Source organism: Tamandua tetradactyla, chromosome 2 (assembly GCF_023851605.1).
Source record: "Tamandua tetradactyla isolate mTamTet1 chromosome 2, mTamTet1.pri, whole genome shotgun sequence".
Taxonomy (NCBI): domain Eukaryota; kingdom Metazoa; phylum Chordata; class Mammalia; order Pilosa; family Myrmecophagidae; genus Tamandua; species Tamandua tetradactyla.
In genome coordinates, this window is record NC_135328.1 from 2,925,157 (window position 1) to 2,943,820 (window position 18,664).

An 18,664-nucleotide genomic window follows, 5' to 3' on the forward strand; every position below is an offset into this window, starting at 1 on the left:
TCGCCCTGGCACCTAACAACGTGAGCCCAGATGCCCTCCCCCCCCACATCAGAAAGCAACGCGAAACCAGGACAGCAGTCAAGCCACCTCTGTCCTGGGCTTGACATTAAAACCCAGGGGCACCCACACATTTATTCCAGATCTGCCGGAAGTTTTAAACACGAGCAATTCTCCCACATTGTTAAGTTTGTACAAAATAAAATACATATGTGCAGTTAATAAATTATGAAACATATTTTGTATTACTTAGTTCCTAGTAGAGTATTATTGTTATCAAATAAAGAAAAAAGTTATCTTGTACAAAAATAAGAACATGCAGCCACTTTGTTTAAGTGCCTGCCAGTTTGCTGATGTATTCTTTTACCATGGAAGCTCTTCTGTATGTCATAGGCAAAAGTGTAAATTTAAGGCCAAATGTGATACAGGGGACTGAGGAATTCCTGTGTATGTACATTAAAGGATGTTTGTGTCAGTTTTTATTTTTAGCTTAAACAAAATAAAGCCCCCAACACCCCCACCCCACCTGCAAACTAAAACAGAAATGGAACTTTTATAATTAACAATCCTACTGGAAAATAAACTATTGTGTACCTGAAGAGCTACACTCCCAATCCTCTTTACCCTATTTAAAAACTTATTTTTATTATGTGACTTTCGATAATAGGATATTTAAGAATGCAAGTATAGTTATAACTAAAGAGGGTGTAAACGTCCCAGACTTCAATGTGTCCTGCCATTTGCTTCATATCCAACATAAATCCCCAAATTGAATTCATGTTTAATGCATGGACTCTGCACTAAGTGTCTCTTCCCATCGCATTGTTACTGGACAAAAGCAGTGGATTCTTGTGCATTCACGTGACCAATTTCTGAGGCACCCGGGTTTCAAAGAGAGAAAAAGTGTATTACTAGGTGCAAAGCAGGAGATCAGATAGCCAATTGGCCCCAAAATCTGTCTTCCCAAACTGCAGTAATTCTGACAGTTTTATAGCATTGACAGATGGGCAGATTTTAGAAGAATGAGTGCAATGACCCCAGATGATGTCATTAGAGGTGATTTAATTATTGAGTATACTCAGATTGATTACAAGCTTAGTCACAAAGAATTTGTCTAAGAAAATGGCAGCCTTAATATGATGATGGGTATGATTTTTAGTATTATATTGAGGTACAGGTGACTTATAGGTTAAAGAATAAACTATTGCACATGTCAGGCGGGTATATTACACAATCATTATCAGAGATGAAGGAGCTGGATTACAAATCAAAGATTTCAGGTATTTCCCTCTATCTATTCTAATATACCAGAAAGTAAATATGAATATCTATATAATAATTCAGTAATCATAATCATTCCTTAAATTCTAACTTCTCAATTACAGCATTCTCCTCCTAGCTGCCTTGCTTTAATGTTTGAAAGCCAAATTTCATCCATATGCATACACTGTTTCTGCCTTACTCCTTGTCAGACTTGTCAATCCATATTTAGAGGGTCAGTTTGTCTGAAACCTTCAATATGGCCTTTTAACGAAGGCTCTGACTTCAACACTATAGTACCTGCACCAAATGCCTTTCCAAACAAAGGCTAGTTGTGTGTGTGTGTGTGTGTGTGTGTGTATACGTCTCATTCTTAGTGATCTTATCACCACAAAGCCCAACTTCTAGAATTGCTCTAGTCTCTAGGAAAATACACCAATTCTATTCCTGTATAGAAAGCATCTGATGGCAAATCAGCTTTTAGAAATGGAACATTTCCCACTACCAATTCTAACGCACAGATCAAAAACAAGATTAGCTTATTCAGTACCTTAAATACTAGCACACCCTCCAGCATTATTGCATTTTACCAATTGTAAAGCAGAGCTATTTAATGGGTCTGGCACAATAGTACTGACAGCAACCCTAAGAGAACTATGAGCACACCTCACAGGACTACATACAGGTATTACGATGTTTCATTCTGGAGAAAATCCTATGTGAGATAGTTTTTATCAGTGCAACTAATAGATTGTTTAAATCCAAAGTAGAGGAAAATAAGTACTTGTCTTAAAGAATAGTCACAACGTGGTTAAGACTTTTGAGTGAACCTGAACCTTAAGAAATCATTTATGGGATAAGGAATAAAAAGAAGTCTTTGAAAGTAACCCTCTCACACTTAAGACACATCACTTTATGAGAATTTTGATTTAATTTTTAAACTTGAAAGGTATAATAGTTAAGAAGCTCAAATACACAGTTTGGCTCACAAAATTAAGATTAAATTGCTTTGTGATAAACCTACTATGATTATATTCTTTATTAGCTTTGCCATTTTACTCCAAGTACCCTTGACAGATTGATATTTCAATAATTGCTCTTCTTTCAAAATATTCCATAATATAAATGGTTTGCCGATTTGTACAAAAGCACTCTCTCCTCCATTTATCCTAAATAATTGCAAATTCCAGAAGCTGCTAAAAAGGTTTTCTATTGTTTGGAAAGTTTAAGTCTAAAAGATGTTATGGCTGAATTCTCAAATTAACACCAACTTCATTTTCCAAATATAAATTTTAAAGCTTTACACTTTACCTTGAAATGTTTAAATGTACGCTTACGATATTCATACCACTCCACAAAAAAGTGTAGGCTTCTGAAAAACATGAACAGATCTTTTCTTTCTTCTGCTCTGTAACAATAAAATATTCCATAATTAATAAACATAAATAAATGATAGCACCAACATAGTTTTAACTTGTACTATCCCTCTTCATATATCCTACACTAAAGCTGAAACAAAGTACTTAATATATCTGTATTTCTGAACCCTGTACTTCTCAACCCAACGTGATTGCTAATGGTCCATCTCAGCCTAGAATGGTCTTTTCCCCATCTTGAAATATCTACCCATCTTTCAAGGTATGACTCAACCGCCAAATTCTCCTTGAAATCTTATTTGATGACCTTACCACCACATTAAATGCTCCATTACCTAGTAGCTTGAAATAATTTCTCATTCCTCAGCCGAAGGCTATGAGCTTTCACGAAAATATCTTAGCTCTCCTAATTTTATACCTACTATAATACCAACACTCAAGTATTCTTATAATACTAGTCTTTTAAACATAATATTAAAACTGTAAGCAATTCTCCTATTACTAGGTATTTAGGTTGTTTCCAATTTTTCATTACTGAAACAAGTCCTCTAATAAATACTCTTGTACATGAGATTTGTGTGTGTTGGTAGTGGGAATGCATGTGTAAGGGACAGATGACTAAACATGAAATTGTTAAGTCAAGGGATAAAACATATACATTCTGGTAAATATTGCCAATTATTCCCCCCCAAAAAGACTTTGCCAATTTATACTCCTACCAACTCTGAATGAGAATGAATGTTTTCCTACCACCATTTCATAAACTCTGAATATTATCAGTATTTTAAATGTGTGCTAATGGGTGTCTTATTTGTAGTCTTTTGGAAAATAAAGTTGAACATTTTCTTATATGTTTATTGCTCTTTCTTTTTAAAATTTCTTATATTTTTATTTGTTTTTTTCATATTCTTTGGCCATTTTTCTATTGGGGTATTGGTTATTTTGTGAGTCATTTGCAAGAGTTCTTTATATACAATCTTTTCTGTTATATATATTCCATATACTTTCACCCAATCTGTTTGTTGTCCTTATCTGTATATTTTCTTTTGCCATAAAAATGTTTTAAAGTTGAAAAAAAAAAAAAACCTGTAAGCAAGATCTGAATGTGAGCTCTTGATCTCCCAGAGGAGCAATATGTAAATGTAAAGTCCGTACCCAGATATGAATAAGCTTTCATGTATTCCCCAGACTTGGAAGTAGAAGAAATCATAAGAGGATACTATGAACAAGTATATGCCAACAAAATAGACAACTTAGATGAAATGGACAAATTCTTGGATGCACACAAACAAACTACACTAATTCAAGAAGAAACAGAAAATTTCAACAAACCAATCACAAGTAAAAAGATTCAAACACTCATCAAAAATCTTCCTACAAAGAAAAGCCCAGGGCCAAATGCCTTCACAGGGAAATTTTATCAAACATTCCAAAAAGGACTAACACCAATCCGGCTCAAATTTTTCCAAAAAATTGAGGAAAAAGGAACACTACCTAATTTTATGAAGCTAATATCACTTTAATACCAAAACCAGGTAAAGATGCTACAAGAAAGGAAAACTACACACCAATTCTCCCTAATGAAATAAAAAAAAGTTAAAAAAAAATATTGCTGGTAGCAATGCAAAATGGTATAGCCACTATGGAAATTAGTTTGATAGTTTGTCAGGAACCTAATAGAATAACCATATGACATAGCAATCCCACTTCTAGGTAAACATCCAAAAGATTTGAAAGCAGGGACTCAAACAGATATTTGACACCAATGTTCATAGCAATGTTATTTAGAAAAACTAAATGTGAGAAACAACCCAAGTGTCTGTCAACAGATGAGTGGATAAAAATAATATTTTATACACACAATGGAATATTATTCATCCATAAAAAGAGATGAAATTCTCATGCATGGTACCATGTGGATTAAATAAGCCAGGCATAAAAGACAAATATTATATAATCTTGTTTATATGAAATAACTAGAAGAAACAAATTTCATAGAAACAAATAGTAGATCATAGGTTACCAGACATCAGAAGTGAGGGTGGGGAAGAGGGACTTATTGCTTAAAAGGTACAGAGTTTCTATGTGAGGTGATGAAATATCAGGGTGATGGATATTGGTGGTGGTGGCACATATTGTGAATGTAATTAATACTATTGAATTGCACACTTGAAAGTGACTAAAATGGGAAATTTTGAATTGCATAAATGCTACTAAAGAAAGTTTTAAAAGTATGTACCCAGCTCTATGCTGTCTATAGGAAACTTACTTTAAATATATACAGGTAGGTTAAATAAAAGGACGGAAAAAGATAAATCATGTAACTACCAATCAAAAGAGAGTCAGAGAGATTATGTTAATATCTTAAAGATTAGATTCCAGCATTAAAAATTTCTAGGGATAAAGTGGACCATTATAATGATAAAAGGGTCAAATCACCAAGAAGACATAACAATACTAAATATGTACGCACCAGACAACCCATCTTGAATGCACCTGAAGCAAAACAGAACAGGAAGAGGAAATATATAAATCTCCAATTGTAACTGGGGATTTCAACACCCCTCTGTTAGAAATCAATATAAGTATTAGAAAGAAAATCATCAAGAATATAGAAGAACTGAACAAAACCTTTCAAAAGTATCTAACATTTATAGAACACTGTGCCCAATATCATTACTGATTTCTTTTGTGTCAAATGTACATTTTTTTTAAGTTAAATTCTTAGTGGTTATCCCTGGAGATTACAATTAATATGTTAACTTATCACAATCTAGTTTTGATTAATACCAAATTAAGTTCAAGAGTATACAAAATTCTGTTCCAATATAGCACCATTTATTTCCTGCTACTTTGTGCTATTGTCACTTAAATTACATGTACCCATCAACTCAGATTTATAATTCTTGCTTTAGGCAGTTGTCTTTTTAATCAGATAGGAGAAAAAAGGCAGTTACAAACATAAATACATTCACACTATCTTTTATATTTACTTATGTAGCTACCTTTACTAGTGCTCTTTATTTCTTCATATGGATTTGAGCCTAGTCTCCTTTCATTTCAATTTCAAGGACTCCATTTGGTATTTCTTGCAGGGCAGGACTGCTAGCAATGAATTCTCTGGTTCTGTTTATCTAGAATTGTCTTAATTTTGTCTTAATTTTTTTGTTCGTCGTTTTCTTTAGGCACTCTATTTCATCCCAGTACCTTATGCCTCCATGAGTTCTGATGAGAAATCAGCTGTTAAATGTTACTGAGTATTACTTGTTTGTGTGAGTTGCTTCACTATTAATCATTTCAAGATTCTTTGTCTTTCAACAGATTGATGACAATATTTCTAGGGGTAGATTTCTTTGAGCTTATCCCAATTGTAATTTGTTGATGTTCTTGGATGTATAGGTTAACTTTTTCATTCAATTTGGAAAATTTTCATTCATTATTTCTCCGGACATTCTTTCTGTCCCTTTCTCTGACCCCTCTCCTTCTGGGACTCTCACTAGGCATATGTTAGTACATCTGATGGTGTTCCATAGGTGCAAGATGATATGTTCATGTTTCTTCATTCATTTTTATTCCTGTTTCTCAGACTGGATAATCTCAACTAACCTATCTTCAAGTTTGCTGATTCCTTTATTTTACCTGCTCAAATCTATTGCTGAGTCCTTCTAGTGAATTCGACATTTCAGTTAACATAATTTTCAACTCCAGAATTTTTATTTGATAATCTTTTACATTTCCATCTCTTTACTGATAGTCACTATTTCATGAGCCACTGTTCTCACACTCTCCTTCAGTTCTTTAAATATGGCTTCTTTTGGCTCTTTGAACATATTTAAAATAGCTTAAATTATTTTCTAATAAATGCAATATCTGGGCTTACTTAGGAACAGTTTCTATTGATTGCTTTTCCCTGTGCATGGGCCTGCCTCATAATTTCTCAAAAGCAGATATTTCAAGCAATATAAGTCAGTGCTGGAAATCACATTTTCCCCTCTCTCCAGGGTTTGTTATTGTGTTTTTGTTCTTGCTTTTTTGTTTGTTTGTTTTTTTGACTTTTTAAATTAATTCTGTATTAATTGTGTGGCTACTGAAGTCAGGTAATGACTGAACAGAGATTTCCTTCAACATTCTCCCAGTCTTTTCCTAGGGACTTTGTGTGTATGTTGGGACATGCCTTTAATACTCAGCAAGGCAGTTGACAATTGTTCCTAGCCTTCTTTTCCTGCTTGCTGAGTGCCTCAAGGGAAGACAGTAGTGGGAAATCAGGGCCATCTCAGGTCTTTCCTGAACATGGACACAATCTTAAATATGCGCAGGATCTTCTAGATTCTCAGGAATGTGTTGGAGATATTCAAAGCCCCTGTGGACTATATTATCTCTTTTAAGCTTTTTGGTTAGCCTATTATTTGTCCCAATTTGTATCCACTGTCTCAAACAGCACTGAAGTGAAGCAATTACCTCTAAATATTTTTGACAAACACTCCCAAGGAAAAGGCTTTTCATACTGTGTAAGCTCTGGGTCAGATCAAATAAAGAGCCTTGCAAATAGCCTTCTAGGGAACCAACAGATAGGTTAAATAGACAATTCTCTGGAATGAGACTCAGAAAGAGCTAGAACTCCTCCAGTGACTACCAGGTTGCTGGTTATCACCATGTTTGTGAGCTATTGCTTTTCAAGGACACTGCGGTGGTTTGAAACTGTATATGTACCCCAGAAAAACATGTTCTTAAACAACCTATTACTGTGGGTAAACCCATTGTGAGCAGGTCCTTTTGCTTAAGTTAACTTATTTCACTTAAGGTGTGTCTACCTCAATCAGGATCAGTCTTAATCCTCTCACTGGAGTCCTTTATAAAAGGATGAAATTTAGGTAAGGAGAGAGTAAGCCATAGGAAGCAAGAACCAAGAAAATAAGGAAGAGATTAGGAGACACTGCTATGTGCCTTGCTATGTGGTAGGAGCCAAGGATCAGTGGCAGCTGGTCTTTGGGAAGAAAGCATCACCTTGATGATGCCTTGAATAGGGCATTCTCCCAGGCTCAAAACTATAAGCTACTAAATTTCCTATTGTTAAGCCAACCCAATTTCACGGCATTTGCTGGACAGCCTAGGAAACTATAACAGATTCCATAAAGCTCCATAGGGCATTTAAAACCCCTACAAAGCTCACTGTTCTTACAGAGCTTCTGCCATTTTACTGGAATAAATGTTCCCTGGATTGTTGCAAGCCTTCACTAGAGTCCTGAAAAAGCTGACTCTGACAATTTTTGCCATTTTTCACACTTCATAGATACTCACTCTGGCATTTTTCACTGGCATCCTGATGATATAGATTTTAAAAGGAGTAAGGGATGATTCCCATTTGTTTATTCTTTTTAGAATTTTCATTTATTTCTTCTTGACTCTTAAATATTAGCCATGTTCTACATATGAGAGTATAGATTTCATATGTCAAAGGTAAGCTGTTGGTTCCTGTAGACAGCAAAAGGATTATCCAAGAATATACCTGCAACAGTGGTGGGATTTATTTTCTCCATAGTTGGTCACCCAGCAAAATGTTTCTATAACAGTTGATCAACTCATTGGGACTACTTCTCAGAGAGACCAACCTCACCGAGTCGGTCTTCATGGCAGCTACAGTTATATTTCAATCAAGATGACTATTTTGGGGCAGTTCTTGATTTCTGAGACAATGTCCCTCAGAAGCTGCTTTGAAGTTAATTTTTGTAAGCTTATTAGAACTTGAAATACTAACTTTACGAGGGCTATTGTGAAAATCTGCATAGGTCAATTGAATTCTAATTCTCTTGGAAACTGCCCTCAAAATAGGCTCAGATGTTTGATAAATTAGCAGGTGTAAGTAACAATCACTCAGGTTAGCAGTAAAATCATTAATCTAGGAAGTAGTTTCTTCCCAGATTCCTTCCAGTGTATCTTTTTATGCTTTTCTGTGTTTTTAAAAAGTATTAAATTTTTTTTTTTTTACAAATACTGAAGAAAGCACTGGCACCTAGATTTCATTCCTGAGAAGTCGTTGTAACTAGATTAATTGAGTGTAATGTAAATAGAGGTGGGCATGTATTTACTGAAGGGTTTTAGGAATCTGTGCCCCAAGTAATATCAAACAATAAGTAATCTGTATGACAAAGTAATTCCATATCTAGTGGGTGACCCATAGGAACAATGTTGTGTAGATCTGGTTTTGCTGACAAGCATTCCTCAGATATTGGCGATCATTCCATGGCATAGAAGAGAGACCTAAATTGTAGATGTCCTTCTAACAGCCTCTTCTTCTATTTACAGCAAATTCTCTTATTTCTCAAATATTTTTTTAATCTTTGAATCATAAATGTATAAACTTTTGGAATGAGACACAACATTGTTGATAATTTCATCCATTTCTTCCATCTAATGAGATAAATGTCTTTCCTAATTCCGTGATTTTAGTCATTAATTTAAGAAAAAAAAATCCCATGAAATATGTTATATATAAAGGCACTTTGTCCTTGTTCTTCACATATTTACACTGAGGATAAGACATACATACTGAGGAATTACTATACAAGGCTGAATTTGACATTTTAAATGTATAAGCATTATGAGAGTGCCTAGAGTTAATATCCAATAAAAAGGAATTAGGTAAAGCAAATTCCCTTGTGTACTGATGTGACCATCTCAACAAGGTCTTCTCTGACATACTATATAAAACTGGATGGATACTGCCTTACCCTGTGCATTTTCTATCTCCCATCCCACTTTATTCTTCTTCATAGTACTTTCCAGTAGAAAGAGCTTATTATCGCTTTCCCCTACCAGAAAATGAGCCTCCTGAGTTGATGAGGGCAAGGATATTTGCTTTTTCATTGCTACACCTTGAGCACATGGAACAATGCCTGGTACATAGAGGCACTCAACTGCTAAATGACTGAAGGAATAGCACTGACTTATCCGTGTAGTTCCTGTTCAACTTCGGCTTTATATTTGCAACTATTTGCTGTATGGTTCACTTAACAGTTATTTGAATAACAACCATGTCCAAGGTACAGTGCTATGTGACTTGGGGCTAGTACTATCCCTTGCTTGCCCCTGGAATAGCATATACAATCATGTTCCTATCCAATTACCCCACCATCACTTACCACACATTACTGTTTTTGCTCATTCACCATAAGCTTCACGAAGTCAGAATCTATCTTGCTCATCACTTATTCTTAGAGACTAATACACTGCAAAGTACCTAATATGTCTTACTACTCATTTATTTACTGATTGATTTTAAAATTTCTATACAGTTAAATTCACTCTTTTTGTTATAGTTTTATGATTTTTCCAAATGGAAAGTTATATAAGCACCACTATAACCAAGATATAAAACAGTTCCATCCATACAGGACAAAAAAGAGAAGAATCACATCAGACTTACTGTTAAGGCATTTAAGATTATAGAGGGACATCTTTAAATTACTGGGGATAAAAATGTCAACCTAGAATCTATACCCAGAGTCTTTCACTTTCAAAGACAGAAATGAAAAAAAAAGACAATTTTAAGAAAAAGAAAAAAAAAAAGGACAAAATCTACAACCAATAGAACTTCGCTACAAAAAAGAAAAGAAAAAAAGGATTGAGCAAATGAGTAAATGTGTTGATACTGTTGGGAGCCAAGTTTCTCACTGTGGAAGGAATATACAAATATAAATTGGGGCAGTCATGAAAAAAACACACTGGGAATGGACTGCAATTGGAGATACTGGTCTGAAGTCAAGATTTTTTCCTATATATATATATATATATATATATATATATATACAAACCACATATATATTATACATCATATATAGAGATACAAACAATTTACATATATGAATATGTCTCTTAGTTTGCTAGGCTGCTATGACAAATACCACACAATGGGATGGCTTAAACAACATACATTTACTGGCTTATAGTTTTGAGGCTAGAAGTTAAAAATCAAGATATCAGCAAGGTGATGCTTTCTCCCCAAAATCTGTACCATTCTGGTGCTGGCTTGCTACAATCCTTCTTGGAGTTCCTTAGCTTGTACCTCTGTCTCCAGTCACATGGGGATCTCCTCTCCTTTTCTGTTTCCATGACTTCCCGTTTCTCTTTATAAGGCATCCAGTTATGTGCACTAAGGCCACTCTACTTCAGCTGGCCACACCTTAACTGAAAATAACACCTTCGAAAGGTTCTGTTTACAACGGGCCATACTCACAGGACCAGAGAATACGATTAAGAACATGTGTTTGCGGCGGGCCACAGTGGCTCAGCAGGCAAGAATGTTTGCCTGCCATGCCAGAGGACCCGGGTTCGATTCCCGGTCCCTGCCCATGTAAAAAAAAAAAAAGAACACGTGTTTGTTGGACTACATAATTCAACCTATTACAATATGTGTTTGTGTGTGTTTCCATGTATATATGTATATACGTGTCTATATGCAAATAATTCCTAGTTTTAGTCCTTGAAAGGGCTAAGAGGCAAAAATCCGTTGCCAGCAAACCTGAGCTACGTTAAGATTCAAAAAGTTCTTCAGACAAAAGGAAGTGATACCAGAGGGTAACCTGGAAAACCAGGAATGAAGAAAGAGCAAGAAAAACGGTAAAAATTTGGGTAAATATAATAAACTATTCTTCCTCTAGTAAGTTCCTTAAATCACATATGATGGTTGAACACACACACATACACAAAATTACACTGTCTGATGGGGTTTCAGTGTATATATATATATATATATGTACATGATTTATATGAAAACTACAACATGAAGGAGGGAGGGAAAAGAGATCTGTACAGTTGTAAGTCTTCTACACTGTACTTGAAGTGCTTAAAAATCAAATCTAAGTAGACTGGGAAAAATTAGGTTATGTATGCTGTAATCCCTATGGCAGCCAATAAACAAAAATACCAAGAGATATGGTCCCCCAAAAATCAATAGATAAAATTCAAATGGAATGCTAAAAATATTTAAATAATCCAAAAGAAGTCAAGGGAGGGGAAAAGAGGAAAAATAAACAAAAGGTACAAACAGAAAACAAAAAACAGGTATTTCATTTAAAAAATGAGAAAAAAGAAGAAAACTGGATTAACATGCAACTCCATAAGCAAATTCTTTACAGGGCACATAGGAGATTAAGTGTTAAAACTTAGTCTTATTAAAAATATTTTTTGTAATGTCTGAAAGAATGAATTACTGTCCCAAAATAGACCTATAAAGAGCAGCAATTACTTTGTTATAATTTACCGGCCTAAGTGACATGATATATTAATCTCCATCAAACAAGTGAACAACAAAATAAGATTTCAGAAATGTTATGAAAGAGTGAGCCAAGAAAAAAAATCTTAAAAGTTAACTCTTAAACACAAAGGAGAGACAAAGAGAGTGAGACAGGAAGAGAAACAGTTCTATTATATACATTTTATAAAAGAACTTTATTTAAAAGTAAAGTAATTCAAATTCTTTCACCCTCATTTGTATCTTCCTAAGGGTTACTCCATGTTATAGCACATGTAGAGTTTTCCATAATAGAAAGAAATTTTGAGTGTGTGTCCGTGTTGGCACTTACTGCAGTAAGAATGACTGTGATTTATCTATCTTTCCTAAGCAAAGTCCAAACTTCAGTAAATGTAAAACAGATGTTATGGATTTCTTTTAAAAATGTTGGTAATGGCACATTTCAATTTCAACTATAGTAGTTAGAAAACGAAAATAAATACAAATGTCTCTTTTTAGAAGATAAAGCAAAACATGAAGAGAAATAAAAAATAAAATTCTAAATTTTAATTAAAAAAATAAATTCCTGGGTATATTAAGTGTAAAATACTTTAATTTATACTTTTATATTAAGTATAAAACTTCTAAGATTCTAGGTGAATTCACTAAAATATTATTAACTATTCTCATTAAGTGGTAGTGGAAATGCAAATGGTACAGACAAATTGGAAAACAGTTGGGCAGTTTGTTAAAAAGTTAAACATAGACTCCAAGAATTCTATTACTGGTTATTTACTACAGAGAAAAGAAAACTGATATTCACACAAAAACCTCAACATGAATGTTTATGCAGCTGTATTGATAATCACCAAAAACTATAAATAACCCAAATGGATAAACTGTGCTATCACCACAGAGTGGAACACTACTCAGCAAGAAAAGAAGCAAAACGACTGATAACACATAACATGGATGAATATCAAAGGAATTATTTTAGTAAAAGAAGCCAGTCACGAAAGGTTTATATAGTATGTGAGCTGTTTTTATGACACAATGAAATAGGCAAAACTCTAACAATGGAGATCAAATCAGTTTTTGCCAAGGGTTAAGGGTTAGGTAAGGGTATATTTTAGTTTGCTAAAGCTGACAAAATGCAATATATAAGAAATGGGTTGGCTTTTACAATGGGGATTTATTAACTTACAAGTTTACAATTCTGAGGCCATGAAAATCTCCAAATCAAGAGGATTAAGACTCACCCCGAATGAGGTGAGTCACATCTCAACTTAAAATCTTACTCACCAAAAGATCCTACTTACAATAGGTCCATACCTACGGGAATGAATTAGGTTTAAGAACATGCTTTTCTGGAGTCACACAGCATAAAACCATCACAAGGTGTTAACTATAAAGCGATAGTATGAGGGAATTTTTATATTGCTGAAACTGGTTCAATATCCTGATTGTGATGGTGGGTACACAAATCTACAGATGTGTTAAAATTTACAGAACTGTATACACCCCCAAAAATCAACTTTACTGTATATTTCTCAAAAAAAAAAAGTCTGGGCAGGCTAAAACCAAAAGTATTCAAATGTCCATCAAAGGTTGAGATTTTTTGCCTAAAATTGCAACCTCTTACAACAATACAGGTGAACCTCACAAACACAATGTTGAGTAAAAAAAAAACAAGACAGTTAAGAGAATCCACCATAAGACTGCATTTACATGAAGTTCAGAAGCAGACAAAATGAATCTGTGGCATCAGAAACCGGGGGCATGGTTGACAGCAGTGGGCGTAAAGAGTGACTAGGAAAGACTTTGAAGAGGAGATTCTGGATGCTGCTTGCATAGACGAGCTGTTTCTTTTCTGAAAATTCACTGAGGATCTATGTGCTTTTCTGTATGTATTATTATACTGCCACACAAAGTTCTACAACTGACAAAAAAAAATCAGTCAAAAAAGATCAGCTTATAAACTTTTACTGAAATCTTACTATGTACCAGGTTTGGCACTGGGAATTAAGCCATAAACAACAAAAAAAGGATAGTCATTGCCCTCAAGATAGGGAAGACAGATTTTACACAAAATAAAGATAAATAATTCCAGGAACTGAGAAGTACTGGGAGAGAAATTTAATAAAATAACATAGAGGAGTGGAAGAAGCTACTTTAGCTCTGGTTGGACCCCATAAAATCTAGGGGAGTGGGTTTCATGACTATGCAAGACTGGAGATAAGATTATAGGCCTGTGTAACATGAAGAGTTGGAATCAAGACGACTCCATACAGCTTTCCTCCAAGGGAAGAAAGGACAAATACACTATTCACCTTTGTTTAAATCTTGGGGTGGGAGGGAGGGAAGTGCCCGTCATACATGTAGGTAACAAGAAATCAGCTAAAATTTTAACAAATTCTTAAAGCACAAGTGTGGAGTAAAATGCCACTCTGGAACAGATGGAGTCTCAGATACTAGGGGACTACACCAGAAATACTGGGGTCATGAAAGGACCCCAGAGAGAGAGTTCTCCTCAGTGGCCCAAAAATGCAAGATATGGTCAGCTGCTACTGGAATACAGGCCTGGAGCCTTTACCCACCTGCCTGGGCTCTTTTCTTATGGGACACATGGACCTTAAACCATGAAAGACAAGGCAGCAAGTCTCTTGCCTTCAGGCTCAGGAAAAAGAAAATACACTGCTTTCCAATTCCTGTATAAAATTCAACAACTTTATATACCTCTTCTTTATAGCAATTAACACAGCTGAAATTTTACATTTATTCCTGTGTTTATTTGATTAATATCTGACTTTTCCACTAGGCTGTAAATTCCATGAGGCACAAGGGTCATATCTGGTTTTGCTCACATTTTAACTTCAATACCAAGCACAGTGAATGCATAATAAATATTTACTGGAAAAAAAATGACAGAGAATATAGGCGTAAATAAAAACTGTAAACTGGTGTCATGCTTTCAGAGAAGTCTTAGGAAAAAATAAACTTAAAGTTGTAGTGTGAAAACAATACCTGAAGAAATAAATATGTAAAAAAGCTTACCTAGACACAAATTCACCTAATTCTGAGTATTCTGTGGGTTCCATTATTATGTTGAGGTCAGTAACAACAGAAGAGAAGCTCTCCTCATTCTAATATGAAGAAAAAAGAGTTTATATATCAGAACAAACTTTTAAAATAAAATAAAATTAAAAAATAAATATACAAATAAAATGCCACCAAGTAATATCAAATGGATAGACTCATCAATTAATGACATTGAAAATATAGGTTATTTATTAAAGGATAAAATCTGATCTTTACTCCATACCAAAAACCAAAATGAATTCCAAATGAATTATTTACTTAAATGTAAGCTTTTAAATCATAAAACACCACGAAAAAATATACATAAATATCAAACTGATTACTAAGTGATGAGCAACTTTCTAAGCAAAAAATAACAGAAGAAAAGAAAAATAAATATGATTATATTAAAAACCCAAAAGACAGGTAAAAATGAACTTAAAATTAAAGAGAAACAAGTGAAGAAAATATTGGCCATAAACATGACAAAGACATAATGGAAACTGAAATGAAAAAAGCAAAGTGGAAGAATAAAAAATTCATAAAGAAAAATAATTTACATATAAAAATGTTTGACTCATTAGTAAAAAGACAAATGCAAATTAAAACAATAACATTTTTGCTTATAAATGAGTAAAGATTAAAAAACATTAATACAAGTGAGGATATAATGAGACAGTACACAAAAACTGGCAGTAGGAGTAAAATTTGGTACAATTTCCTTTGGGAAAGCATTCTGGTAATGTACAAGTTAAATATTCATATTCTCAGTCCCAGCAATTCCACTTCTGGGAATCTATCTGTGCTGGTTTAAAGGAAGTATGCCCCCTAAGAAAAGCCATGTTTTGTTATAAATCCCATTTCTTAAAGGTAGAATAATCCCTATTCAATACTGTATATTTGAAACTGTAATGAGATCATCTCCCTAGGTGATGTGATTTAGTCAAGAATGGTTTTTTAACTGGATTAGGGGATGACATGTCTCCACCCATTTGATTGGGTCTTGATTGGTTTATTGGAGTCCTATAAAAGAGGAAATATTTTGGAGATTCAGAGAGATTCAGAGAGAGCAGAACAACGTAGCCATGAGATGTAGAGAGTCCACGAGTCAGCAACCTTTGGAGATGAAGAAGGAAAACGCCTCCCGAGGAGCTTCATGAAATAGGAAGCCAGGAGAGAAAGCTAGCAGATGACACCATGTTCGCCATGTGCCCTTCCAGCCAAGAGAGAAGCTCTGACTGTGTTCACCATGTGCCGTCTCACTTGAGAGAGAAACCCTGAACATCATCGGCCTTCTTGAACCAAGGTATCTTTCCCTGGATGCCTTTGATTGGACATCTCTTTAGACTTGTTTTAATTGGGACATTTTCTTGGCCTTAGAACTGTAAACCAGCAATTCATTAAATTTCCCCTTTTAAAGCCATTCCGTTTCTGGTATATTGCATTCCGGCAGCTAGCAAACTAGAACACTATCCTAAAGCAATAACAAATAAAGACAAAAGCTTATAAATAAAGGGGGTGCAAGGGTAGTTCAGCGGTAGAATTCTCGCCTGCCATGTGGGAGACCCAGGTTCGATTCCCAGCCCATGCACTTCCCAAAATACAAACAAACAAGCAAATAAAAAAGAAAGAAAAATGAAACAAACAAAAATTCAACAAATGGTGCTGCAATAACGGGATACTCACGTGGAAAAAGAATGAAATGCGACCCCCGCCATACAGCGTACAAAAAAACAAAACTTAAAAAAAAAGCTTATGAATAAAGATATTCATCACAGTGATCCTTATAACAAAAAACAAAACAGAAAAAACTTTCCCCAATAATGGGGATTTTTAAAAAATGGTCGTTTTGATCTGTAAATTCAGGGTCTTCCCGTACTCTAGTAAATTTTTTAGTATATATTTGCATGTCATTTCTGTTTTGCTTTTTTTCGTAGTTCTGTTTTTGGAAAAATCAGTTACAAATATATTGGTTCTCCACTATTTAATTTTCAGATTTATCTTCTTTTCAATTCCTTTTATAAGGATTTTTTTCCAAGCCTATCCTTTATATTTGCCTCTTTGTTGCTTCTAATGTTGCTTTCCATACGATAAACATTTTATCCTCCCTTCCTACCTTCCCTTCCCTCTCTCTTTCTCACTCAGTTTTTTCCCTTATTGGATTATCTTTGTTCTTTCAGATTCAGGGCACTTTTTATACAGCATATGTATTTCCTGGTTTAATCCCTTCAAAGTGAATTTATCTACATTTTCTAATTAATTTTCTTTCATTTTATGGCAGTATTTTTCACATGTCCTGTATGCTGATGAAAGAATTCTGTACCATCTTTGTGTTTTGAACTCTGTTGCTCCTATTCATAATTAACAGGAGTAGACTTAGCAATTTTCACTATAGCACTAGCTGATTTGTCTCTTTAGATCATGAGCTAGAGAAATGGATATTGATAGGTTACATTCTTTGCTTAGTTTTTCAGCTACTTCAAAAGTATAGTAGGAATTGTTAGGAGTGGTTACAGTTTCAGTAGGATGTCTTTGGGCATCCACCCCCATACCTAATAGAAGCTTAAATTCAAGAAGCAGTTGTGCAACTCAATAATAAAAAAAGAAACAGCTCAATTTTAAAATGGCAAAGGATTTGTCAATGTTTTGTTTTGTTTTTTACATGGGCAGGCACCGGGAATTGAACCCGGGTCCTCCGGCATGGCAGGCGAGCATTCCTGCCTGCTGAGCCACTGTGGCCCACCAAATGGCAAAGGATTTGAATAGACATTTCTCCAGAGAAGATATACAAATGGCCAAAAAGCATATGAAAAGATGCCCAATAACATTAATCATTAGAGAAATGAAAATCAAAATCACAAAAAACGTGAGACACACCTCACAGTCACTAGGATGCCTACAATGAAAAAGTCACATAAAATCAAGTGATGATGAGGATATGAAGAAACTGAAACAATCATACACTTTTAGAGGAATGTAAAATGGTACTACCATTTTGAAAAACAGTCTTGTAGTTCTTCAAAAGTTAAACAGAGTTACCATTTGACCCAGTAATTTCATTCTTAGATACATAGGCAAGTAAAATGAAAACATAAGTCCACTAAAAAACTTTTATGCTAACATTCATAGAAGTACTATTTATAATAGTCAAAAAGTGGGTAAATGTACTATTTATAATAGTCAAAAAGTGGGAAAATGCCAAATGCCCATCAATTGGCAAACAGATTAAACATGTGGTACATCCATACAATGGAATATTATCTAGTCATAAAAAGGAATGAAGTACTGATCCATACTACAACATAGATGAATTTTGAAAACTTTATGTTAAGTGAATGAAGTCAGTCACAAAAGGCCACTATGCTGGTTTGAAACAATTATGTACCTCAGAAAAGCCATATTTTAATCCTGAACCAATCTTGTATGGGCAGCCATTTCTTTGAATCCTGATTCAATATTGTAGGGTGGATACTTTTGATTAGAGATCTCCACAGAGATGTGGCATGCCCAATTATGGGTGTGACATTTTATTAGACGGAGATGTGACTCCACCCATTCCAGTGTCTTGATTAGTTTACTAGAGTCCTTTAAAAAAGGAAACATTTTTGGAAAAACTTAGATGCAGACACAGATACGGACATTTGGAAATGCAAATGCAGATGTTTGGAGAACAGCTGCTTCAGAGCTGACAGAGACATAGATGTTTGAGCGCCAACAGAGAACA

The 18,664-nt window shown here is 34.5% G+C and overlaps 1 protein-coding gene across 5 annotated transcripts in view; it reads right to left on the reverse strand.

The window, feature by feature from the left end:
• The window catches only part of CENPP (centromere protein P), a 387,615-nt gene that overhangs the window by 289,357 nt on the left and 79,594 nt on the right, over positions 1-18,664 (reverse strand). For 4 of the 5 annotated variants that reach the window (XM_077138855.1, XM_077138872.1, XM_077138863.1 and 1 more), the window contains 2 exons: positions 14,917-15,005; positions 2,569-2,665 (listed from right to left, as the gene is read on the reverse strand). In XM_077138855.1, the coding sequence (XP_076994970.1) occupies positions 2,569-2,665; positions 14,917-15,005 (186 nt within the window). The remainder of the gene's footprint in view (positions 1-2,568; positions 2,666-14,916; positions 15,006-18,664) is intronic. The other variant, XM_077138878.1, reaches the window with a different exon arrangement.